The sequence below is a fragment of the Panthera uncia genome, assembly GCF_023721935.1.
Source record: "Panthera uncia isolate 11264 chromosome B2 unlocalized genomic scaffold, Puncia_PCG_1.0 HiC_scaffold_24, whole genome shotgun sequence".
NCBI classification, from domain to species: domain Eukaryota; kingdom Metazoa; phylum Chordata; class Mammalia; order Carnivora; family Felidae; genus Panthera; species Panthera uncia.
In genome coordinates, this window is record NW_026057580.1 from 33,248,089 (window position 1) to 33,275,614 (window position 27,526).

At 35.6% G+C, this 27,526-nt stretch overlaps 1 protein-coding gene across 1 annotated transcript in view; it reads left to right on the plus strand.

Annotated features, from left to right (window-relative positions):
• The window catches only part of COL19A1 (collagen type XIX alpha 1 chain), a 323,690-nt gene that overhangs the window by 119,006 nt on the left and 177,158 nt on the right, over nucleotides 1-27,526 (plus strand). Inside the window, exon 12 of the mRNA XM_049653877.1 lies at nucleotides 23,173-23,226. Coding sequence (XP_049509834.1) covers nucleotides 23,173-23,226 — 54 coding nt within the window. The remainder of the gene's footprint in view (nucleotides 1-23,172; nucleotides 23,227-27,526) is intronic.

The following is a 27,526-nucleotide window of genomic DNA, read 5'->3' on the forward strand; positions in this document are numbered from 1 at the left end:
TATATATATATATATATATATATATATATATATATACTACACACATATATATAATATTAGTTTTTACCTTGGTATTACTAATATCCTTATCTCTGTTACTTAATCTCTTGTTTTAACCCCTCATCACACACAAACATGTGTTCTTATACCCAGATTGCCACTCTTTTTTTCTCTCCCTTCTAATTTTCTTGATATACAGTTTCAAATGTTTTCAGTATTTATATTTACATTTTGTTCTTTAACCATAATCTCTGTTTTTTCTTTTTTATTTTAGTCATATAGCTAAATGGAATCTGTTCATTTCAGACCTTTGCCCACAGTTTCTGTATTCTCTTGGTGGCTGATGTTTGTCTTCTGGTAGTTTCTTCTTGAAAGTTCATGAAAAATATATATGCAGAGTATGTGGAGATACCCCCCCCCATTTTTTTTTACTTGATACTTTAATGACAGTTTGGTTGGGTTTATACTTCTTGGGATATTCCTTGTTTTCAGGGACATTTTAGCCATTGGTGTACTATAATTGAATATTGAATGTTGCTGTGGAGTTATCTAAGACCAGCCTAAAAACCTTTACCATAGGAGACTGATAATTCTCTTCACTTTAAAAAAGAAATTAATTTAAATATAATAACCAAATGTGTAATACCAGTTTCATATAAGAACTAGTAGTATTTAGGGGCACCTGGGTGCCACAGTTGGTTAAGTGTCTGATACTTGGTCTCAGTTCAGGTCATGATCTCACAGTTGGTGAGCTCAAGTGCCACATTGGGTTCTGTGTTGATGGTGCGGAGCCTGTTTGAGATTCTGTCTCTCTTTCTGTATGCTCCTCCTTCGCTTGTGTGCTCGCTCTCTCGCTCTCTCTCTCTCTCAAAATAAACATAAAAAGAAAAAAAGCATTTGAGGGAAATTTTTGTTTGGATACAATTTGAGTAAGTATAAGAAGTCTCCCTACCTAAGGATTTGGGGTCAAAACAAAAAATATACTTCAAAACATGTCTTTTAGATAAATAATTATTTCCTTGGGTGTTAAAATACCTGAATTCTTCACTATTAAAATTATGATAGTACAAGGTTAAAGGTTGTTTAGCCTCATTCTTGTTGTGTGGGATGGTTTCAGCATCTTTAGCTTAGTGAGTCCATTTGTAGCCAGGTTCTATCAGTGGAAGAGATGCCCAGTAAATAAATGGAGATTGACTGATGCCAACATGGAGGTATTATAATAATTTCTTTACTCCTTCCTCTGAATAGAAACAGCCTTCATATTTCCATGGTCCAATGTGAGTTCATCATCATTAAAAAAAGGAGACAGAGGATAAGAGAACACTCAGATTTTGCATTTAGATCTATTAGAGAGATAGCTTAATCAGAAAAATTAGGACCCGTGAAAGTGAGTATAGGGAGTGGAAAGTAGAGACATGGAATCTCAGTTCCCTTCATCATTATCAAACACCTTGGAAAGTTCCTTAAGCATTTAAACACTTCTTTCTCTGAAGAATTGTAAAAATTTCCCTTATTTCAAAAACTTCACTTAAAAAAGTCTCTTCTGGGAGTCTTTGAAAGTTTAGGCCATTTAAAAATGTATATTATTAATTTTCTTGAGTTAATAGCCATTATGGTGTAGCAGTGTGTATAATATACATCAAGGGACATCTTAAAAAGCATATTATCATAAAATGCATATTTAAGGACTTTCTACCTTCATAAATTGAATTTAATAGATTATAACAACTCCAGTGGGCCCATTAGGGTCTTTGGAAAACACAGTTCAGGGCCTTGTTAGAACATATATTCTCTTCATGTCATACATATTCTACTTATAGGGAGTTTGCTCTAGTAGCCTAGAGCTTGAGTATGTTTGTCTTGCTTAGTTAAGAAAAATAAAAACTGAAAGGTAAATTTTTTCAGCAACATAGGCAGAAAGAAATTTTTACAACTAATTACATTGTTTTTCATTTCAAATATCATACATAAAAAAGTGTCAGTTGAAAGTGATAGCTGCCAGAAGTTTTTAATACAAAATTACTATGTATTAAAAAAACCCTCCTTTTACATGTCAGAAAGGGTGTGTGAGAGTATATGTGTTTCAGTTTAAGATGCAGTTATTAATTGTTACCTATCAATGGATATACTTTAATGAAAAAATCCAGTATAAAATATATCCAGTGTTTTTCATATTGTTGTCTGCAGGCTGCCTACATCAGAATCTCCCGGGTGCTTAAAATGCCTGCTCCTGAGTCCCACCATAGATTGACTGGATCAGAAGTCAAGACATGTGCCTTGGGAGTCTGTATTTTAATCAACTCCTCAGACATTCTTGCACAATAAGTAAAATTTGAGAGAAGTAGCTATTTCAATCTATAAATCTATCCACTTAAGGTAGTAACACCTAGAGTCCTATCTGGACTGAACTCTGGCTACAGAGTCTAACTGCAGAGTGTATGCTAGAACTCCTTAAACATTCTTCAGGGAATACTTATTTTGAAACCAGTCCTTATCTGCACTACCCACTTTGGACGTCTGCAAGAAGCCACCAAGTTTCGTGGCTCTAACACTGAGTCACTGAGCTCTCAGTCAGTGGGAGCAGCCAGGAAATTAATATAGAATGGAGATTTGAATGTAGTTGTCCATTAGAAATCCTCTCCACGACTAGGACTTTGGACATTTAAAAAAAAAATTTTTTTTTGACAGTTCCAAATCAAAAGGCACCAGCCCAAAGGTGTCCACTCAAGGCCTGTGGATGTTCAGCAATAATCAGTTTGTATCGCCAGGACACCACTGGCTACATCAACACAAAACACAACAAAACAAAAACCTTCAATCATGTTCTTTCATTTTATAGTCTTCCTCTGAAATGGAAGTATAAAAAGAATTATATTATTAAGTAATAACTGTATCTCTAAACTAGTTTTTCCCATTTCCCCTCATTTTAGAAGTGCAAACAGTAGTATCTTGACCCAGGGAAAATTCCACTTCTCTGTGGCCCAGACACAAGGCTTATACTGAAAGAAAATTCATTTACTACTGAGAAACATTAACTCTGATGGTTGAGATAAACTGAAAACAAATGCCATGCTGATGGCTTGCAGTCCTTGAAAGGATTGCCTGGTTACTGGTTTCATGAAGAGAAAAGTGGTTGTAACACAGTCATCTAGGGGAGCCTGGGTGGTTCAGTCGGTTAAGCGTCCTAGTCTTGATTTTGGCTCAGGTCATGATCTCACAGTCATGGGATCAAACCCCATGTGGGGCTCTGCCTTGATAGTGTGATAGCATGGAGCCTGCTTGGGATTCTCTCTCCTTTCTCCCTGCCCCCCCCCCTTTCTGTCACTCCTCTCTCTCTCTCAAAAATAAATAAATAATAACATTTAAAAGCTTTTTAAAAAAACCACACAGTCATCTAGAGGTGCTTTTATGTGCTTGTGAGGTTTTCTAAAAATTAGAGAGGTAAGCTGTGCCATTTGCACCGAGGGTCCTGCATTCACTGGCTTCTAAGGCTAGGAGCTAACAAAATGGTTCCCAGCTGTGCTTAACTGCCTTGTGGGGTTGGTTCTTGATTGTTGATAAGGATCCCCAGCTGTGCTGGCTCAGGAGCCCTCTGACTAATAGTCCTCCTTCCTCTGTAGAGAACCCCTACTGGAACAGAGTTGTTAATACCATAAAAGTGGTATAAAAATCTAGGCAAGTAGTGGGCTTCCTCAGCCCAAGCTTGCAGTAAATGGAAAATGTGAAAAGTTTGAAATGAAGTATGAACATCGAGTTCTGACATGGGAGGAATAAACTGAATCAATAAAAAAGATAATTATTTGGATCTTTAAAGCTTAAACTAAATAATCTGAATCATATAGGTTCTGAGTAATACACAGAAATGGTTTGCTATTAGCCTTGCTGTAAGAAACAGATCTTTATGTTAGCTTTTAGAGAAGTTTTTAAACTTAAATTAAAAATGATTTATACATGGGGCACCTGGGTGGATGGCTCAGTTGGTTAGGAGTCCAGCTTCGGCTCAGGTCATGATCTTGTGGTTCATGAGCTTGAGTCCTGTGTCGGGCTCTGTGTTGACAGCTCAGAGCCTGGATTCTGTTTCGGATTCTGTGTCTCCCTCTACCCTTACCCCACTTAGGCTCTATCTGTGTGTCTCTCTCTCAAAAATAAATAAATAAATAAATAAATAAACAAACAAACAAACATTTTTAAAAAATGAAAGGATTTAAATGTGCAAAAGTGCAGCATTCTTGCCCTTTTCTTTCTCCATTCCTGTAGTTTCATTCCCACTTAGCTGCAGCCTTACTTACTTATTAACTTAGAGGCAGGTAAAAACTTACCTGTTACTTCCTGTTTCCCATACTGGCTAGACCTGACTAACCATTCAATAGTGAATCATGACTCTATCACTATCTGAATAATATAGGCCGGAAGATAAGGATAGTACAGTCTAAAGTAGGATTCTATGTCTGAATTGTCTGAGAATGGTCTTCTGTCCTCCATTTCAAGTTTGCTTTAGAGATTTGGCTTTTCCCTATTAGTTGGTTCCCAGATAAGACAGTAAGAAACCAGGGGCACCTGGGTGGCTCAGTCAGTTAAGTATCTAACTCTTGATTTCAACTCAGGTGCTGATTTCATGGTTCATGAGTTCGAGACTCACATAGGGCTCTTCACTGACAGTGTGGAGTCTGCCTGGGATTCTCTCTCTCTCTCCCTCTCTCTCCTGTTCTCTCTCTCTCAAAAAGTAAATACACTATAAAAACAATTTTAAAAAACAAACAAACCATCCTCACTACTGGTAAATAAATGTACTGGGATCAGTTTGGGAGATCCAAACACTGCTTATGACAAGACTTCTAGTGTTTCTTGTATCTCTTCATAAATCAGGCAAGAGTGTTTCCCGAGTTCTGTGCTAGATGCTCTGGAGGAATTTTAAAAAACAGAAAACAACATCTGTGTCTTAAGAGAGTCCTAATACTGTTGGAGATTCAAACCAAAGTACTTCCCCTGTTTCTCTTGGCAGTTTGATTTGTCATAATTTGGCTCTCCTCTCTCAGGGTGATGATTCTCAAATCTGTATCCTGCACCTGACTTCTTTTCTGGAGTTTGGTCTACTTTACCCAACTACCTCCTAGACCTGTCATCCCAAATGTCTTTTTTGTTCCTTTGATTCAGTATGTCCAAAGCAAAACCCTTCTTTCCTCTCATGTCTGCTTCTCTTCCTGCATTTGCTCTTTTCTATTTGTGAAGACATCACTGTCCTTCCAAGCTTTACCCAAACCCCAAACTTGTAATTTTTGTTAACTCTTATTTCTCTCTTATCTCTTGCTTCTGTCCCATGTCATTTCTCATACCTCCTTTTCTTTTGCATTCCCACGCTATTAACCTAAGCTCCAGCCTTCCATGCTTTAGCCTAGATGGATGGAGTAGCTCCTAACTGAATCCCTGCCTCTGATCTCTGCTATCCCAGTGCCTGTCCTACATGTCCAGCTCCATTAATCTCCACATTTACGGTGTCAGTCTTCTGCTTGAAAAGAATCAGTGGCTTACTAGTGGCTACAGGAGGATGTCCTGACCTCCCTAACTTGCCCTTCATGATCTTTCACAACCTAATCATGCGTGACTTTCCAACTTCATTTCATAGCATTTCTCTTGTTCAGAATCCTGTGTTTTACCCAAACCAGCAAGCTTGCTGGTCCTTAAAATTGTGCCTTTACTTTTACCTTTATCTTATTCTGAAATAGCCTCTTCCATTTCTTTTGATCTAGATCTTGCCTAAAACATTCCAATTATCTTGCCAATAATTAAGTCCAGAATTAAATATACACTAAAGTTTAAGAATCTGAGCTTTAGAACATGACTGCCTGTGTTCATACCCTAGCTGTGCCACTTATTAGCTGTGTCAGTATTAAATGATTTTTCTCTTTATATCTTGCTAACTCTAATTAAGAACTCCCAGTAAAGTTTATAGAAGATTTTATGTCAAAGCAAGCAAAGAGGAAACCTCTCTGGTCCATGCATCCTAGTCAGAGAAAGAACAAGTTAGAGACTGCCATGGGACCAGTGAGTCACTGGACCTAGCAGTTGAGATTCGCCTGTGATGACTGTGAAGAGTTTCCTCCTAGATTGTAATTCTCACCAGATCCCAGGCAGCAGCTGCAACAGACTGAATTGTCTCTCCCAGATGAGAATAAAGTTTCATCTCCTTTCCTCATCAGCAAAATGAAATGAAATGGCGCATTTTGAAAAGGGCCTGAAATATTATTGCAAACATTGCTATAATTTGGAAAATTTTACACTAGGACACAGATGATTTGGCGATTTTGAGAATTCATTCTAGATGGGGCACCAGTTCCAAATCAGCCTGAGAAACTGTCATTTAAATGCCATTATTTTACTCAAAATTCCTCTTGATGATATTTCATTCACAAGACATTTGTGGGAGACCTACTATTTGTTTCTGCCTGTGTGCATCTGAGAATGGGCAGACCAGTCAAATGATTTGGAGAAATGGGCCTATATTAGCATATCTTACATCCTGCTCGTTCTCTTGCCCTGCCCATGCTTTTTCCACCTCCTCAGATATCACCTTAGGCCTGGCTTCCCTGAAGAGACATCCTCTTGGTATATCATATTACCCAGGATTTATTCCTGCTATGTTGCCTCTTTCCTTTTTAAAATCAAATGTTCTCTTTCTCTGACTGACTTATTTTGCTTAGCAATATACTCTGTAGGTCCATCCAATACCATAATGATGTCACTCATATGTGGAATTTAAGAAACAAACAAATGAAAACGTAAGAAAGAGAGAGAAAGGAAGAAACAGACTTTTAATTATAGAGAAAAAACTAATGGTTGGGGGGAGGGATGATGGGCTGAATAGGTGATGGGGATTAAGGAAGGTACTTGTGATGAGTACCAGGTGATGCATGGAATTATTAAATCACTATACTGTACACCTGAAACTAATATAACACGTTAACTGTCTGGAATTAAAATAAAAATTTATAAAATAAGAGTGTGGGGGGGAAATCAAATCAAATGTTCTCCTTCCACCTCTTCCTCTTCTCAGATAATCTGAAAAGAACCTATGTCTTATTGTTTGTCATTCCTAATGTAGTGCCCACAATTTTAAGCAGTGTGAAGGGTGAGATATGGCATACCATCTTGCCAACATGGTACATTGGGACCATTGCAGTGGATGCATTAGTTTACTGTTATTTGTTAATATCTATAGAACTCATGATAACAGTACATTGAATGTGTCCTTTGTCCCTATACCAAAAAATCAATTTCTCTGAAGCTTGGAAGTTCTGACACTACATTAGCAAACATGAACACTGCCTAATAGATTTCCCAAAGGTCTCACTTTCTACAAGATAGGCTTGAATTCTAGACTATACAAATGTTAATTGGGTGGCTTTCCTGCAGCAATTAGCCAAGTTGACGAGGCAAAACTAGGGAAACTTAACAATAGCTGACTTGAATTTATGCAAAAACAGCTGTTAGTTTAACCAGAATTATGCCATTGATTAGTTATCAAATCAAAGATAAGATCACTTCTTGCTATTTTGAGCCCTAAGGATCTTCTAAATTCTTTAATTATACTAACATTTTGTACCTAAGATTATTCTGAGTAATGGACAATAAGAAGATCTTGGAAATGGTTTGTGATACAAGAGTGTTTCATGAAAGAGGACTGCTCTTAATGTATGAAAGTAAATTCATAATCTATAATTATTAATCTATCTACATTTTTAGTTACTAAAGGAAATTGATATAAGCTGATTTCGTAGAAGTTATTTTGTTAGATTAAGTTTTTTCTCCCCCTTGGAGAGATAACTTAATTAGGTTTATGTCACAAATACAATTAGGTGAGTAATCTTGACTGTAATCCATTTAGATAAAAGAATTTTGAACAACTTGAGACATAAATACATTTATCAAGACAGTCTCTTTGAGACTTTTAAAACAAGGGCATTGGTCTCAACACAAAGTTGTTTCAGCCTTCCTCTGTTCATACTAATGGCCTTATGAAGTCTGATTTTAAAAGAATCTGGGTGAATGCACCTTACATATAAATTCTTTTATCTCAGCAGTGCAACAATGCTAATTAGGGTAGCTTTAGAAGTTATTTACTCTAATCATTTAAAAATTCAAAAGGTCAATAATGGCAAAAACTTATGTAGATTCACACAGTTGTAAAGACAGATGTGTGATTAGACTTGAGCCCCCTGTTTCCAAGCACCAGACTCTGTTCACCAGATCACAGTTAGAACCTTAAGCTCTGGGTTGGTAGTTTTTGAAAATCTATCATGTTTCTCAGTCTATATTTAGCTTCCAGAAACATAATCAGTTAGGCACTTCTGTGTCATTATCATCATCAATAACAGCAAAGCAATAAATTAATATCTATTGTAAGATATATTAACATGATAAATCTTAATCACAGATACCCATTAAGTTAGAAAAGGATTTTTTTATTTACAAAAGTTCTGTTTTATAACTTCCTTTCATTAGTTAATATACATATGTGGATTAGTAATATACATATGTGTGTATATATATATATATATATATATATATATATATATGTAATTTTCAAGTTTACAACATTTAGGCAAAGGGGCTTTACTTAAAATGATATTCCTTAACTTACTGGTTCTTAATAGTACATAGAAAACAAAACATTTTAATGGTTTAAATTACTGAAAAGTTAACTGTATCGTAAATTTATGTAAAACCTTTAAACTTTTATAATTTACAAAGGAAATGTGTTTAAATTGTTTCTGATCTATATCAAGTAGATTACTTTCATAACAATAAACCAGAGAATAACACAAATCAGTCTCCACATTAAATTAATTTTGTTAAGAGTTTTCACTGACATCTATTGTATATATAGTCAGTACTATATATATGTCACATATACAAAATATAAAATACACTTATAGAGTAGGAGGATAATTGATAAACTACATGCATATGTAGGGGAATTCTAAATAATCCCAGCAGAGGAAGATGAGAAAGGCTGAAAGAGTAAATGCATTCTCCATTCTTCCCACCTATTGATCAGAAAAGGGTGGAAGCCTTGCATTTGAGGTGCTGGAACACAACTTCTATCCAAAGCCCAGGATGGTGACTAAACTATTCAGACATGGGATTGATCCTAAGGAAGCCAGTTTATATGCAATTTATGGGAGTCCCAGGAAGAGGGGAGAGAGATAAACAAGACAGAAATAAGAGCCAAAAACTTCCCAAGTTTGATGAAAATTATTAGTATATTGATCCAAGAAGCTCAATAGATCCCAGATAGGATAATAATAAAGAGAACCAATTGTAGACACGTTGTAGTCAAACTGCTGAAAACCGAAGACAATTAGTAAATTATGAAAGCACCAGGAGAAAAAACAATTAATCATGTACATGGAACCACAATGAGAACAATGGCTAATGTCTTCAGAAATCGTGAAGACCAGAAGGCAATAGAATGACATACTCAAAAAGAAATTGTCAATTAAGAACTCTATATCTGGTGAAACTGCCTTTCAAGTATGAAGACAAAAATAAAGACATTTCCAGATAAAAATAAAATAAAAATAAGTTATTTTCTAGCAGATATGACCCACCTGAGTGACTAAAAGGAGTCTTTCAGACCAAAAATCCAGAGGAAATAATGAAAAGCACTGGAAATTGTAAATATATGGGTCAATGTAGTAAATCTGATAGATATTTACATGTGTTTGTATAATATATAGATTATATTCACTATTAATTTTTTTAAAAGCCTATTTTTATTTTTTATTTTTTTAAATATTTTTTAATGATTGTTTATTTTTGAGAGAGAGAGAGGCAGAGTGTGAGCAGGGTAGGGCAGAAAGAGAGGGAGACACAGAACAGGCTCCAGGCTCTGAGCTGTCAGCACAGAGCCCAGTGTGGGGCTCGAACTCACGAACTGGGAGATCATGATCTGAACCAAAGTTGGATGCTTAACTGACTGAGCCACCCAGGTGCCCTAAGAGCCTATTTTTAAAAAAATTTTTTAATGTTTATTTATTTTTGAGAGACACAGTGCAAGCAGGGGAGGGGCAGAGAGAGAGGGAGACACAGAGTCCAAAGCAGGCTCCAGGCTCTGAGATGTCATGTCAGCACAGAGCCCGATGGGGGGCTCGAACCCACAAACCGTGAGATCATGGCCTGAGCTGAACTCAGATGCTTAACTGACTGAGCCACCTAGGCGCCCTGTAAAAGCCTATTTTTAACAAAAAACTTTAACAATGTAATATTAGGTTTATAACATACGGTTATAGCATATGTCATATGTAATGTATATGGCAACAATAATATGCAGAAAGGGGAAGAAAATGGAGCTGAATTGGAGCAAAGTTGCCATAGTTTACTGAAATCAAACCAGTGTTCACTAGAATAGATTGTGATAAGTTAAAAGTGCAAATTGTAAGTGCTAGAGCAATTACTTTTTAAAAGGCTAAATACTCATAAGAGAAAACTAAAATAGTATGCTAAAATATTTTGTGAACAAAATGAAGGCAGTAAAGAAAGAACAAAGGAATGAAAAAGATGACACATACAGAAATTATATAACAAAGTGGAAAATATGTCTAACCCAATGTCACAAAGAATTTCTTCTATACTCTACCATTTTTTAGTTTTGAATTTTACATTTGAGTCTAAATTCCATCCAAGTTAATTTTCACATAGGGTGTGATTTATGGACCAAAGTTCATTTTTACACAGATATCCACCATACCAAATATTACATTAAAATCTTATCTTAAAGTCATATGGAAATACAAATGACCTGACATAGCCAAAGCAACTCTGAAAACAAACAACCAAACAAAATCTGAAGGACTAATGTTACCTGTTTTCAACATTTATCATAAAGATAATCAAGAAAGTTAGTGTTCATTTAAGTATAGACACATAGACCAATGGAAAAGAATAGAATCCAGAAATAATTCCACATATATACGACAACTTATTTTCAAAAAATGTACTAAAATAATTTTCAACAAACTCCTGGAACAGACATTCATGTAAAAAAATAATTTTAATCCATATCTCCCACATTATCCATAAATTTACATTTATCCATTTACATTTATCTACAAATAACTAAATTTGTTTATAAACTCAGAAATGATGCTAAAAGGCAAATTCACAAAAGAAAAAGTTGATATATTAGAGTTTATCAAATCCCTCTGAGATCAAAGTAATGGAGCAAATAACTTGAGATGATAGGAAGAGTTTTTTGACCATGTGAAAGTCACATATGTCCTCTGAGTTGGGAATTTGTCATCAATAAATGGGGATGACAATATCCACCTCCTAAGGTTATTGCTAGAATTAAAGCAGGCCCTTACTATGTATAGCATTTGGCACAGAGTCTGACATATATAAGTTGTATAGAGTAGAAGCTAATTACTATATATTATTGAGAGTATCTATTGAAGTATTAGTGATGTTAATACCTACATTGGGGATAATGATGGATTTAATTCAAACTCCGTAAAAGGGTTTCATTACTTACCTAATGTAGCGTTTTGAATACAAAAGCACTACAATTTTGTTTGGAAGAACATTAACTTTTGGTAGTTTTTGAAGATTCACCAAAGAATGGGTATTAAAAAAATCTTAAATGTGATCTAATTTCCATTATCCTCTTTCCTTTGGTTGGGATTGCGTTTAAGTTTGCATCAGACTAGAATGATTTATTGTATTTTCAAAGAAACTTTAGAGATGTTCTGTTGGCTTTGTTTTTGAATCTTTTTTGCTTTTAAACTTATCCAAACACTAAGAAATTATCTGGATGCATTTACTTTCTAACAACCTCCGATATCAAATGAATTTTCTTTAATTCTAGTTTAAATCTTTAATACTACAGTTTTGTTTTTACTCAATTTCTTCTTAATGGAGAAAAAGAGAACAGCTGGTTACTATTGTCAGATTTCTTTTGTTTGGGATTTATTAAGTATGCAACCCTTGAATATCTTTCCTTTTTTTCCTGTTTGCATATACAACTGACACTGCTTTTTTCTGAAGAATGGTAGAATTTACAATGAAGAAGCTTTTTTTTCTTTAAGTTTTTATTTAAATTATAGTTAGTTAACATATATTGTAATATTAGTTTCAGTAGTAGAATTTCAGCAGAATTCAGTAGTAGAATGAAAAGGAGTGCTCATCACATGTCCTCCTTAATAACCATCACCCATTTAACCTATCCCCTCACCCACCTCCCCTCCAGCAACCTCAGTTCTCTATAGTTAAGAGTCTGTTTTATGGTTTTCCTATCTCTTTCCCCCCACCATGTTCATTTGTTTTGTTTCTTAAAATCCACATATGAATGAAATCATATGGTACTTGTCTTTCTCTGACTGACTTATTTTGCTTAGCATAATACAGTCTAGCTCCTTCCACATTGTTGCAAATGGCAAGTTGTCATTCTTTTTTATGGCTCAGTAATATTCCATTGTATATCTACACCATATTTCTTCATTCATGAGTCAAAGGGCATTTAGACTTTTTCCATAATTTGGCTAATGTTGATAATGCCCCTATAAATATCAGGGTGCATGTGTCCCTTAAGTTCAGTATTTTTGTACCCTTTGGGTAAATAGCTAGTAGTGCAATTGCTAGATCATGGGGTAGTTCTATTTTTAACTTTTTGAGGAACCTCCATACTATTTTCCAGAGTGGCAGCACCAGTTTGCATTCCCACCAACAGTGTAAAAGGGTTCCAGTTTCTCCATATTCTCCCCAACACTTATTGTTTCCTGTGTTGTTGGTTTTATCCATTATGACAAATGTGAGGTGATATTTCATTGTAGTTTTGATTTGTTTTTGTTTTTATTTTTTATTTTTTTAAATTTACATCCAAATTAGTTAGCATATAGTGCAACAATTATTTCAGGAGTAGATTCCTTACTGCCCCTTACCCATTTAGCCTATCCCCCCTCCCACAACCCCTCCAATAACCCTCAGTTTGTTCTCCATATTTATGAGTCTCTTCCATTTTGTCCCCCTCCCTGTTTTTATATTATTTTTGTTTCCCTTCCCTTATGATCATCTGTTTTGTCTCTTAAAGTCCTCATGAGTGAAGTCATATGATTTTTGTCTTTCTCTGACTAATTTCACTTAGCATAATACGCTTCAGTTCCATCCACATAGTTGCAAATGGCAAAATTTCATTCTTTTCGATTGCCAAGTAATACTCCATTGTATATATATACATCTTCTTTATCCATTCATCCATCAATGGACATTTGGGCTCTTTCCATACTTTGGCTATTGTTGATAGTGCTGCTATAAACATGGGGGTGCATCTGTCCCTTTGAAACAGCACACCTGTATCCCGTGGATAAATGCCTAGTAGTGCAATTGCTGGGTCGTAGGGTAGTTCTATTTTTAGTTTTTTGAGGAACCTCCATACTGTTTTCCAGAGTGGCTGCACCAGCTTGCATTCCCACCAACAATGCAAAAAAGATCCTCTTTCTCCACCTCCTGGCCAACATCTGTTGTTGCCTGAGTTGTTAATGTTAGCCATTCTGACAGGTGGAATGTGGTATCTCATTGTGGTTTTGATTTGTATTTCCCTGATGATGAGTGATGTTGAGTATTTTTTTTCATGTGTTGGTTAGCCATCTGGATGTCTTCTTTGGAGGAGTGTCTATTCATGTCTTTTGCCCATTTCTTCACTGGATTATTTGTTTTTTGGGTGTTGAGTTTGATAAGTTCTTTGTAAATTTTGGATACTAACCCTTTATCTGATATGTCATTTGCAAATATCTTTTCCCATTCTGTCGGTTGCCTTTTAGTTTTGTTGATTGTTTCCTTCACTGTGCAGAAGCTTTTTATTTTGATGAGGTCCCAGTAGTTCATTTTTGCTTTTATTTCCCTTGCCTCTGGAGACGTGTTGAGTAAGAAGTTGCTGCAGCCAAGATCAAAGAGAGGTTTTTGCCTGCTTTCTCCTCAAGGATTTTGATGACTTCCTGCCTTACATTGAGGTCTTTCATCCATTTTGAGTTTATTTTTGTGTGTGGTATAAGAAAGTGGTCCAGGTTCATTCTTCTTCATGTCACTGTCCAGTTTTCCCAGCCCCACTTGCTGAAGAGACTGTCTTTATCCTATTGGATATTCTTTCCTGCTTTGTCAAAGATGAGTTGGCCATACATTTGTGGGTCCACTTCTGGGTTCTCTATTCTGGGTGATCTGGGTGTCTGTTCTTGTGCCAGTACCATACTGTCTTGATGATTACAGCTTTGTAGAATAGCTTGAAGTCTGGGATTGTGATGCCTCCTGCTTTGGTTTTCTTTTTCAGGACTGCTTTGGCTATTTAGGGTCTTTTCTGTTTCCATACAAATTTTAGGATTATTTGTTCTAGCTCTGTGAAGAATGCTGGTGTTATTTTGATAGGGATTTCATTGAATATGTAGATTGCTTTGGGTAGTATTGACATTTTAACAATATTTGTTCTTCCTATCCAGGAGCATGGAATATTTTTCCATTTTTTTGTGTCTTCTTCAATTTATTTCATAAGCTTTCTATAGTTTTCAGTATGTAGATTTTTCACCTCTTTGGTTGGATTTATTCCTAGGTATTTTATGGTTTTTGGTGCAATTATAAATGGGATCGATTCCTTGATTTCTCTTTCTGTTGCTTCATTGTTGGTATATAGGAATGCAACTGATTTCTGTGTGTTGATTTTATATCCTGCAACTTTGCTGAATTCATGAATCAATTCTAGCAGTTTTTTGGTGGAATCTTTTAGGTTTTCCATATAGAGTATCATGTCATCTGCGAAGAGTGAAAGTTTGACCTCCTCCTGGCCAATTTGGATGCCTTTTATTTCTTTGTGTTGTCTGATTGCAGTGGCTAAGATTTCCAATACTATGTTGAATAACAGTGGTGAGAGTGGACATCCCTGTCTCGTTCCTGACCTTAGGGGGAAAGCTCCCAGTTTTTCCCCATTGAGGATGATATTAGCGTTGGGTCATTCATATATGACTTTTATGATCTCGAAGTATGCTCCTTCTATCCCTACTTTCTTGAGGGTTTTGATCAAGAAAGGATGCTGTATTTTGTCAAATGCTTTCTCTACATCTATTGAGAGGATCATATGGTTCTTGTCCTTTCTTTATTGATGTGATGAATCACATTAATTGTTTTGCAGATATTGAACCAGCCCTGCATCCCAGGTATAGATCACACTTGGTCGTGGTGAATAATTTTTTTAATGTATTGTTGGATCCGGTTGGCTAATATCTTGTTGAGGATTTTTGCATCCATGTTCATCAGAGAAATTGGTCTATAGTTCTCCTTTTTAGCAGGGTCTCTGTCTGGTTTTAGAATCAAGGTAATGCTGGCTTCATAGAAAGAGTTTGGAAGTTTCCTTCCATTTCTATTTTTTGGAAAGTTTGAAGAGAATAGGAGTTAACTCTTCCTTAAATGTTTGGTAGAATTCCCCTGGAAAGCCATCTGGCCCTGGACTCTTGCTTTTTGGCAGATTTTGATTACTAATTCGATTTCCTTCCTGGTTATGGGTCTGTTCAAATTTTCTATTCCTTCCTGTTTCAGTTTTGGTAGTGTATATGTTTCTAGGAATTTGTCCATTTCTTCCAGATTTCCCATTTTATTGGCATATAATTGCTCATAATATTCTCTTATTATTGTTTATATTTCTGCTGTGTTGGTTGTGATTTGTCCTCTTTCATTCTTGATTTTATTTATTTGGGTCGTTTCCTTTTTCTTTTTGATCAAACTGGCTAGTGGTTTATTAATTTTGTTAATTCTTCCAAAGAACCAGCTTCTGGTTTCATTGATCTGTTCTACTGTTTTTTGGTTTCAAAAGCATTAATTTGTGCTCTAATCTTTATTATTTCCTGTCTTCTACTGGTTTTGGGTTTTATTTGCTGTTCTTTTTCCAGCTCCTTAAGGCATAAGGTTAGGTTGTGTATGTGAGATCTTTCTTCCTTCTTTAGGAAGGCCTGGATTGCTATATACTGTCCTCTTATGACCGCCTTTGCTGCGTCCCAGAGGTTTTGGGTTGTGGTGTTATCATTTTCTTTGGCTTCCATATACTTTTTTAATTTCCTCTTTAACTTCTTGGTTAGCCCATTCATTCTTTAGTAGGATGTTCTTCAGTCTCCAAGTATTTGTTACCTTTCCAAATTTTTTCTTGTGGTTGATTTTGAGTTTCAGAGCATTGTGGTCTGAAAATATGCATGGTATGATCTCGATCTTTTTATACTTACTTAGGGCTGATTTGTGTCCCAGTATATGGTCTATTCTGGAGAACGTTCCATGTGCACTGGAGAAGAATGTATACTCTGCTGCTTTAGGATGAAATGTTCAGAATATATCTGTTAAGTCCATCTGGTCTAGTGTGCCATTCAAAGCCATTGTTTCCTTGTTGATTTTTCTTGATTAGATGATCTGTCTATTGCTGTGAGTGGGGTGTTGAAGCCTCCTACTATTATGGTGTTACTATCGATGAGTTTCTTTATGTTTGTGATGAATTGATTTATATATTTGGGTGCTTTTACATTTGGCACATAAATGTTTACAATTGTTAGGTCTTCTTGGTGGATAGCCCCCTTGATTATGATATAATTCCCTTCTGCATCTCTTGATACAGTCTTTATTTTAAAGTCTAGATTTTCTGATATAAGTATGGCTATTCTGGCTTTCTTTCATTGACCATTAGCATGATAGATGGTTCTCCATCCCCTTATTTTCAATCTGAAGGTGTCTTCAGGTCTAAAGTGGGCCTCTTGTAAACAGTATATAGAAGGATTTTGTTTTTTTATCCATTCTGTTATCCTATGTCTTGATTAGAGCTTTGAGTCCATTGACGTTTAGAGTGAGTACTGAAAGATATGAATATATTGCCATTATGATGCTTGTAGAGTTGGAGTTTCTGGTGGTGTTCTCTGGTACTTTCTAATCTTTGTTGCTTTTGGTATTTATTTATTTATTCATATGTGTATATATATATATGTATATATACATACATATATATACATATATATATATGTATATATGTATATATATGTATGTATATATGGGGTTTTCCCATCTTTTCTCCCCTCAGAGAGTCCCCCTTAAAATTTCTCGCAGGGCTGCTTTAGTGGTCACAAACTCCTTTAGTTTTTGTTTGTCTGGGAAACTTTTTATCTCTCCTTCTATTTTGAATGACAGCCTTGCTGGATAAAGAATTCTTGGCTGCATATTTTTCTGATTCAGCACACTGAATATATCCTGCCACTCCTTTCTGACCTGCCAAGTTTCTATGGATAGGTCTGCTGCAAACCTGATCTGTCTTCCCTTGTAGGTTAGGGACTTTTTTTCCCTTGCTGCTTTCATGATTCTTTCCTTGCCTGAGTATTTTGTGAATTTGACTATGATATGCCTTGTTGATGGTCGGTTTTTGTTGAATCTAATGGGGGTCCTCTGTGCTTCCTGGATTTTGATGTCTGTGTCTTTCCCCAGGTTAGCAAAATTTTCTGCTATGATTTGCTCACATAACCCTTCTACCCCTATTTCTCTCTCTTCCTCTTCTGGGACCCCTATGATTCTGATGTTCCTTTTTAACGAGTCACTGATTTCCCTAATTCTTAAATCATGCTCTTTTGCCTTTCTCTTTTTTTCTGCTTCATTACTCTCTATAAGTTTGTCCTCTATATGGCTGGTTCTCTGTTCTGCCTCATCCATCCTTGCCACTGCTGCATCCATCCGTGATTGCAACTTAGTTATTGCATTTTTAATTTCATTGTGGCTATTTTTAACTTCTTTTATCTCTGCAGAAAGGGATTCTAATCTATTTTTGACTCCAGCTAGTATTCTTATTATCATTATTCTAACTTCTGGTTCAGACATCTTGCTTGTATTTGTGTTGGTTAAATCCCTGGCTGTCATTTCTTCATGCTCTTTCTTTTGGGGTGAATTCCTTCTCATTGTAGTTTTGATTTGTAGTTCCCTGATGATGAGTGATGTTGAGCATCTTTTCCTGTATCTGTTGGAGATATGTATGTCTTCTTTGGGAAAATGTCTATTCATGTCTTTTGCCCATTTATTTGGATTATTTTTTGGGGGGTGTTGAGTTTCGTGAGTTCTTTGTAGATTTTGGATATTAACCCTTTATCAGATATTTAATTTGCAAATATCCTTTCCTATTCTGAAGGTTGCCCTTTTGTTGATTGTTTCCTTTGCTGTACAGAAGCTTTTTATCTTGATAAAGTCCCAACAGTTTTTTTTGCTTGTGTTTCCCTGGCCTCTGGAAATGTATCTAGTAAGAAGCTGCTATAGCTGATGTCAAAGAGATTGCTGCTTGTGTTCTCCTCTGGGATTTTGATGATTTCCTGTCTCACATTTAGGTCTTGCATCCATTTTAAATTTATTTTTGTGTATGATGTCAGAAAGTTGTCCAGTTTCATTCTTTTGCATAGAGCTGTCCAGTTTTCCCAACATCATTTGTTGAAGCCACTGTCTTTTTTCCATCGGATATTCTTTCCTGCTTTGTTGAAGATTAGTAGACCACATAGTTGTGGGTTCATTTCTGGATTCTCTATTCTGTTACACTGATCTATGTGTCTGTTTTTGTGCCAGGACCATACAGTCTTGATTACTATAGCTTTGTAATATAACTTGAAGTCTGGAATTGTGATGCTTTCAGCTTTGCTTTTCTTTGTCAAGTTGTTTTGGCTATTTGGGGTCTTTTCTGGTTCCGTACAAATTTTAAGACTGTTTGTTCTAGCTCTGTGAAAAATTCTAGTGGAATTTTGATAGGGATTTCATTAAATATGTAGATTGCTTTGGGTAGTGTAGACATTTTAACAGTATTTGTTCTGATCTACAAGGGAGAAGTTTTAGAACTCATCTAGTGCTAACATATAACCTGATGAATTAATACTGGTAAAACATGAATTGTCAAGCAACATTTTTTTTTAAGTTTGTTTGTTTGTTTATTTATTTATTTATATATTTATTTCAATACCCATCACCCACACTCTCCTCCCTCCCACCCCCCATCAACCCTCAGTTTGTTCTCAGTTTTTAAGAGTCTCTTATGTTTTGGCTTCCTCCCTCTCTATAACTTTTTTTCCCCCTTCCCCTCCCCCATGGTCTTCTGTTAAGTTTCTCAGGATCCACATAAGAGTGAAAACATACGGTATCTGTCTTTCTCTGTATGACTTATTTCCCTTAGCATAACACTCTCCAGTTCCATCCATGTTGCTACAAAAGGCCATATTTCATTCTTTCTCATTGCCACAAGTAACATTTCTTTTGTATTCCTTATGGTGAATTGTCTGATTTGTTCTATGCTCAGTTACCAGTTGGATATTATTCTTTTTCTTATAAGTGATCAAAACTCTTTGCATATTAATAATGTTAACTATTAAGCCACCATATGATACTTTTTCCCATCTCATCATTTTCCTTTTAGTTTAGTTTATATTTTTTTCTTACAAGTTTATAATTATTATTTTGTCAAATATATTTTTTCTATTATGATTTTCTTCTTTTGGTTCCATACTTAGAGGCACCATACTCACCATAAGCTCTGAGCTATGTTCACTTTATATTTTTTCTGTTCCTTTAATATTTTTATTTTCAAGTCAGCTCTTTAACCCATCCAGAATTAAATGCATGATTGCACATTTATTCCCAATGAAATTTATATTGTTCATTATAGCATATTGTTTCAGTCTGTTGTAACATTTCATGTCTTGCATCTGTTGCATATATATTCATAATATATAATGTATCAGTGGTTCTCAACTGAAGGTAATTTCACCTTCTGTGGAAAATTTGGCAATATTTAGAGACATTTTTATTTGTCAGGACTGAACATAGACAGGCTGGGGGAGAGACTGACTACTGGCCTCTAGTGAGTAGCGGCCAGGGTTGAGGTTAAACATCCTACAATGTACAGGATAGCCCTCACAGCAAAGAATTGTCAATAATGCCAAGATGAAGAGACCATCATATAGGTGAGGGAGTGGGAGAGATCTATTGGGTACCATTCTTCTCCCAGTTACATACTCACCAATAGTAGTATTACCTGGGCCATATTTCTGTTTCCTGCTCTGAGGAGCATTTGAAGAGACTTTGCCTCCTGCTTTGCAGAAATCCAGATATACACTGAATTTTTTTTATCATCCCTGGACAGTTTCAAAAACAAATGAGCTTAATAGTTTTAGAGCACAGACCCTGGAGCCGTGCTGAGGCAGGTTCTGCCTCTTATTAGTTGTGTGACCTTGAGCAAGCTACTTAACCTCTCTGTCTTCAGTTTCTTCATGTGTAAAGTGAGAGTAATAGTCATATCCTTATGCTGGATTATCACAGAATTATAAGATGCTTAAAGTAATGCTTGACATGTAGTAAACATTATAGAAGGATTTGGTAACAATGAAAAGTAAATGACTTGGTTTTTTTTGTGAACCACCTCATTTGATCACAATGGCCTGTACTTGCTTTTTTTCTTAATTTAATTTAATTTAATTTAATTTTATTTTATTTTATTTTATTTTATAAGAGAGGGAAAGAGTTTACAATAAGGGTGTTGGGAGTGGGGGAGAGGGACAGAGAGAGAGAGAGAGAGAGAGAGATAGGAGAACCTTCAGTAGGCTCTATCCTCAGTGCAGAGCCCGATACAGGACTTGATCCTACGACCCTGGGATCATGACCTGAGTCAAAATCAAGAGTCAGATGCTCAACTGACTAAGCCACCCAGGAACCCCTGTTATTGCTTTTTATATAATTATACTTTTTAAAATCCATTGTAGATTTTTGCCAGTGATCAAATTGAAGCAGCATGTTTCTTCTTTACCCTTCTGGAACATCTCTTATCCTCTTGCCATGCAGCATAAACCCCATCAGATCATCAACTCTGTTCTCTCTCTGATTATTATTTAACTTTTATTACCTCTATCAAGGTTGCAGATTTCCTTATAGGCACATATCTCTTTAATATGTAGAGTTGTTTATTTTTCCTCCTGTGAAAACCATTAATTTTGAATACAGACTATATTCATTCTGAGTTACATTCTGAAAGTTAATGATGATATCTTTGGAATTATATTGTCTCCTTGTGCCAAAAATTTCAATTCATTCTATTAACATGTGCTGAACACATTTTATGTCACCATCTAGACACCATGTTGTCTCTTATCCCCTTACTAGATAGATATTTTCTTCTGTGTATTTCTGAGTCTCTTAATTCCTATTTTGCTTTCTGGCATATATGACATGTTCTAGAACAGCACTGTTCAGTGGAATTTTCTGTAATAACAGAAATTTTCTAATCTGCACAGCCCAATAGTGTAGATACCACTGAGTGCTTGAAAGTGGCTAGGGCAACTGAAGAACAGAGTTTTAAATTTTATTTAATCTTAATTAATTTAAATGTAAATCACCACCTGGGGCTAGTGGCTAGCACATTGAACAGCACAGCTCTAGAGCATTTCCTCACCCTTCCATTTTCAGTTTAAAATATTCAGCTTGGGGCGCCTGGGTGGCTCGGTCGGTTAAGCGTCCGACTTCAGCTCAGGTCATGATCTCACGATTTGTGAGTTCAAGCCCTGCGTCGGGCTCTGTGCTGACAACTCAGAGCCTGGAACCTGCTTCGGATTCTGTGTCTCCCTCTCTCTCTGCCCCTCCCCCACTTGTGCTCTTTCTCTGTCTTTCAAGAATATATAAATGTAAAATTTTTTTCATCTTTATTCTAACTTAAACCTATTTCACTCGATGTACTTGTATATAGTTTTGTTTATCCTATATATTATATATATTTCTTATACTCCAGTAATCAAGTTACTTTTACTTCATATCCTGTGTTTTCAATATAGTAATAATACATAGTCTTAGATAATTGGGACTGTGCGTGTGTATTTCTGTTAGTAGAGTTTTTAATGTATTATCTTGTAAAGTCAGGTGCTTTCTTTTCTTTAGTTTTTGTTTTGGATAAAAATAATAGTGTTCATTGTAGGAAAACAATGAAGAACAACAGAATAAATTGAGAATAAAAAGCATCCTAGTGGCACAAAGCAGAGATTACTACTATTACTACAACCCCCCCCCACACACACACACACTGTGTTATGTGATAGACTGTGACTTGGATGAGTTCTTTATATGCATAATATATTCTTTTATTTTTAGATATTTTTACTAATTATATAGATAATACATGTGTTTTGTTTTTAAAAAATTGAAAAACAAGAGTATGCTGAAGGAACAAAATCACCCATAATCACAGAATCCATAAATCAACCACTTTTACTGTTCTGGTTTGAAACAAATATTTGAAACAAAATATTGTTTCTAAGTTCCGTAGTAGGTGGATGCATAGGCTGGTAGGCAAGTAGGTAGCTAGAAAGGTAGATACATAGCCATTTAATTTTTTAAAAAATTATGCTACAGATATGCAGCATTTGCTAATAAATGTATCCATCCTTCAGATGATAATCAAACAAAAATATGTGTCACTATGGGTATGTGTTACAAACAATAGTATTAGTGGCCATTTTGAACATTTGTAACTAAAGTAATAAGAATGGGTATTTGTAACATGTATTCACTGAATTTGTCAATCCCTGGTGTCTTACTTTTTACAGCATAAGAATTTTTAAATAGTATAAAATAAAATTCACAAATATGATTTTAATGGCTGCATCATATCCCATTGTATCTATATACCATAATTTATTTAATAGTTCCCTTTTACTGGATATTTAGGACGTTTCTCTTTTTTTTACTATTATAAATAGCATTGCACTCTTCAATTTAGTGCCTGAAACTTTTCATCTCTGATTATTTCCCTAGGATATATTCTTAGAAGCAAAATTGCTGGACCAAATTAAATGAACAGATTTAAAATTCTTGATACATATTGCCAAATTGCCCTCCAGAAAGTTCTTTGTTGCTTATAGAAGAAAATAAATAATCCTTGTTCTATTTCTACCGTTTAATCATTTTTATGCAGCCTTTCTTTGAACCTTTAAACTTCTCTTTGGTTTTAGGACTCAGAATTGTTTTTTAATAAATGTTTCTTTCAAGGGATTAGCAAAGTAATCACATTGTTATAAATACCTAAACAATGTAACTCTCTTGTTTTTTCTTAGTAAAGGATCTCAGGATATAACATTTTTCATTATATAAATTATTTCTTTCTAGGGTGAACCAGGAGAAAAAGGAGATCCAGGTCTGGCTGGCATTAATGGACAAAATGTAAGCCGAACTGTTTTTTTTTTCTTCTTCTAATATTCTGTTTACATTTTGCCACTGAAATGTGTTGACTATCTAATGGTATTAAGACTTTACTATCAGTGACAGAACCAGCCACAATCAGGGCAAAATCAAGAATCAAGACAATTTTTTACATGGCTCAGTAAAAGCTCTGTGTTTTTAGTGTCATTATCGGTGGCCTCTTGCCTTTTTGTATTATGTGTCATCCTTAACAGTGCTTTCTTTTTTGTTGTTTTTGGGTTGGATTTTTCTAGTCTTCCTTTCTCTGTCTTTTCTCTTCCTATGTACATTTTCATATGGCCCATGTTATTACCCACAGTCACTCTTCATCTTACACCAAAGCTCCATCCACTGAAGGTTCTGCATGGGTAGGATTGAAATGATGAAAAGAAGGGGAGAAGGGGACAGAGACTTGTGTATGTGTGTTCCAGTTCATCAACCTTGGGGATACTATTGCCTATAACATCTGGAAGTCCTAGCATCTCCATTTCCTTCCCTTAAGACGACAGACATTCCCCCACCCCCACCCCTATCCCCTGAGCTTCACTTTGATTCTTATGATGAAATTTGAAGGTTATCCCAAATATGGGTTTTCTCTAAAATATAGAACAATCTTCTGGTCTTCAAAATCACCATTTATTATAGATATTCTAACTTTACTAGGGAAAGTGACCACCATGAGAATTATTTTTTCCTAGTTTTCTTTTTCCACTTGCATAAAAATGTTTTAGAAAAGTTCTAGAAAGCTACACTACTTGCTTTGTGGAAAAAGAAAAATGAAGCTAGATTTGGTCCCTAATGTCTTAGATGTGTTATGAAACCATCTTATATGCAGTAGATCACTATGGTGGGAAGGGAAGCTGATCATTACAGTCCCTGGGGCTTGTGGACAAAGTAAGAGGGATACCTGAGTATGGGAAGGAGTTTTCTCCAAAAGAGAAATACCCCAGGAATTAACCCTAGAGTCAACACTGGGTTGAGGTTCTGACCCCCACTGCTTTACTCTCTTGTTTACTTCTTGAGAAACCCCATTCACATATTTCATATGAGGGTCATTCTTAATCCTCTCCCCTTTGAAATGATTTTTCTATATGAGAGAATGGGAACTGGTACTTAGGGCTTGTAGCTGGAGTTGTCTCTGCATCTTCTCTAGTTCCTTACAGTGCATCAAGACGCTGGATGTCACAACTGTGGGCCCATACATTTAAACAGAACCTCTGATTCACCTCCCTTCCCTACTAGTGGAGGTACCTGGTATCAGAGTAAGAGTTCTGGAGTGGAAAGCCAGAACCCACTGTGTCCCAGTTGGATCACTGGCTGAGAAAATCACTTCTCTATCTGTAAAGGATGGGTTTAGAATACATTCTCAAGTCCTTATCACTATGATGTCCTATCATTTTATACAAAGAGATTATTAAGATTATGAACTTGGAAAGCATAATAAACATAGAAGCATTCATTTAGGTTTTGTAATGTTCCTGCTGCATGTAAGGAGATGTAGGGATAACAAAACAGAATATAGCTGGAGCCAGAGTATGAAAAGTGCTGTATGTAAGGATGTTTGCCCTTCCTCCTCTGAACACATGGAGGAGAATTCATCTGAGCTGTGTTTAATGAAGATTAGTGTCACAGTGTGTTCTATAAATTGGATAATATTGGGGCCTTTGCCTATGTTTTGTTTTTTCTGTTATACTCTTCATGAGATCAAAGACCATTTCTTGGAATCCCCAGGACTTAGTAAATATTCGCAGTTAAGTTCTCAGGAATTATTTTCCAAGTTTTAATTTTAAAAACTGAGAAAGTACTATAATAGTCTAAAATATAAGTAATTAGAGCCGAAAGTAGGATAACAAAGGTTGATATTACAGTTGTAAAATATATGCAGTTTGGCACTTGACATCATTGAAAACTCAAAAATAGCTCAAGATTTTGACCATTCATTATGAGAACAATGTTATCTTGTGAAAAATGTAGGAGTGTCGAAAGAAATTAATGATAGTGTTACAAAAGATAACCAAGCTGCATGCATGTGGGCTCTCTGAGAGAGAGGAAAAAAACAAAGATTTTTAGAAGTTCATTAAGATAACATTGGAATTGAAATAGAGAGGGACTTATCCAAACACTTCAATGAAACTTGGCGATTTGAGGTGTTGGAATCTGAAATCTATTTACATTAGCTTAGAAATTTGGAAATTTTTCTTACAGTGTCTGAAAGTAAGGTGATTTGGCTTTGCAGATGTAATCAATTGATAAACACATATATTTTGTTTTTTTGTTTTGAATTTTTTTTAATTTTTTTAATATTAAATTTTTTGTCAAATTGGTTTCCATACAACACCCAGTGCTCATCCCAACAGGTGCCCTCCTCAATGCCTATCAACTATCAATGCCCATCAATGCCCATCAATGCCCAATGCCCATCACCCACCCATCTCCCTCCCACCCCCCATCAACCCTCAGTTTATTTTCAGTTTTTAAGGCTTTTAAAAACTGAGGATAAACACATATATTTTGAGTGCCTACTACATGCCCAGTGTTCTGGAAGCTGTTGTAGGATTTCCAAACCTGATTAAGACCAACCTGTTAAGAGAGTACATAGTATAGTGGGCAGTGTGACCTTTCCTCTTTGAGAAGGATTTTGGAAGAGTTCTTTGCATGCCCTCAATCACAGGGGTGTCATTTCTTTAGCACCATAATTGTTTAATGTAGCTCATTAGGTACATCATAAAGCAGGACAAAGCACATTAACTTTTCTCACTTGGTTACTTAATTAATATGTAGATGATATTATTTTCCCTTCCTCAGTTTTGCCAAAGATATTCAGGAGTCATGACTAAGGAGAAACAAGAAAAAGTAATGAAAATTCTTTTGTCCCCTCTACTCTCACTAAGATGAAGAATTCGGTGCTCTGCTATTGCATCATTGATGGTGGTATTGTTAATGTGTTATCGTTCATAAACTGTTTCCACAAGAATCTGAAATTTGATCCTTTCTCTAAGTTTATGGGCTAGCCAGAGCAAGGGGTGATAGCATCCCTATTTTCAAAGGCAAGAAATAAAGGTTTGGGAAATTAAGCGACTTTTTTTTTTCTTTTAGAAAATGGTGAAATCAGCTTTTAACCCTACATGTTTGACCGAAAAGTCTCTTATTTTCCCACTAAATCATGCCACAATTGTCATTGCCTATTTTTCAATGCTAAGATAAACTGACTCTGCAAATTAAAATCATTCAGCATTTATGACAGTTCACTCCGACTTTGAATAAGCACAGGTACACATTCTTAGAGAATGCAGGGCATTATATTAGCGATTTCAATTTGAATTAAAGTCAAGCCATGATGGGGATTCTAACTTGAGAAACATTCTGCTGGAATACAGAGTGAATAAACCCAATGGGCCAGCTCACTCCAGCTACTTTCCAAGTCAAAGAAATTTGGAAGAATTTAGAAATGCTACTAAATTCAAAAGGCCAATGTAATGGTCTTTATTCTTGCATATCACAAATATCTTGATGTAAATGTATCTTTTAATAATTTCTTCTGTGCTAGCTTTGCCAAAAAATGGGCAAGCTCACTTTGGAAAATATGAACCGGATATAGAGGGAAATATTCAGCAGTTCAGTCTTTCTCGGTAGGACACTATTGGCATTCTGGGTAAGACAGTTCTTTGTTATGTGGGACTGTCTTGGGAGAGGAGAATGTTTAGCATCCCTAAGGCTCACCAACTAATGTAGCAGCTCTTAATCATTAGGACAAAGAAAATTCTCTGATATCTTTCTAAATGCATCCTTGGTAGTATAAGTGCATGTAAACTTTGGATTGATCTCCAAGGTATTGGAGCATTGGACTAAAGTTATTGAATTAAATACCTGCTCATATTTCCCTTATAGTTTAAATAATGCATACCAAATGTAATAAAATTCTTAAAAATTTGAGTTGTGTGAATTTAGTCTTTAAAAAACAAGACCTCAGCTTTACAGACATTCTTAAATGATTTTGATTGTGACTTACTATGAGATATATTCAACAAATGCATTTTAGAACAGACTTGAGAGGGAGTCTCATAAAGTTGTTAATGTAACCTTTAAAGCCAGACTTCCTGGGCTCCGGTCCCAGCTCTGCCACTGCCTAACTGGCATACTACTTGGAACATTACTTATCCCCTCTGTGCCTCACTTTTTTCATTTGCACAATGGGATGATAATATTAATAGCACTTGCTTCAAGGCTACTTTTCTTTGTTTTTGAGGGTGAACAGGGTTATCATGCATTTAGGACAGTGTCT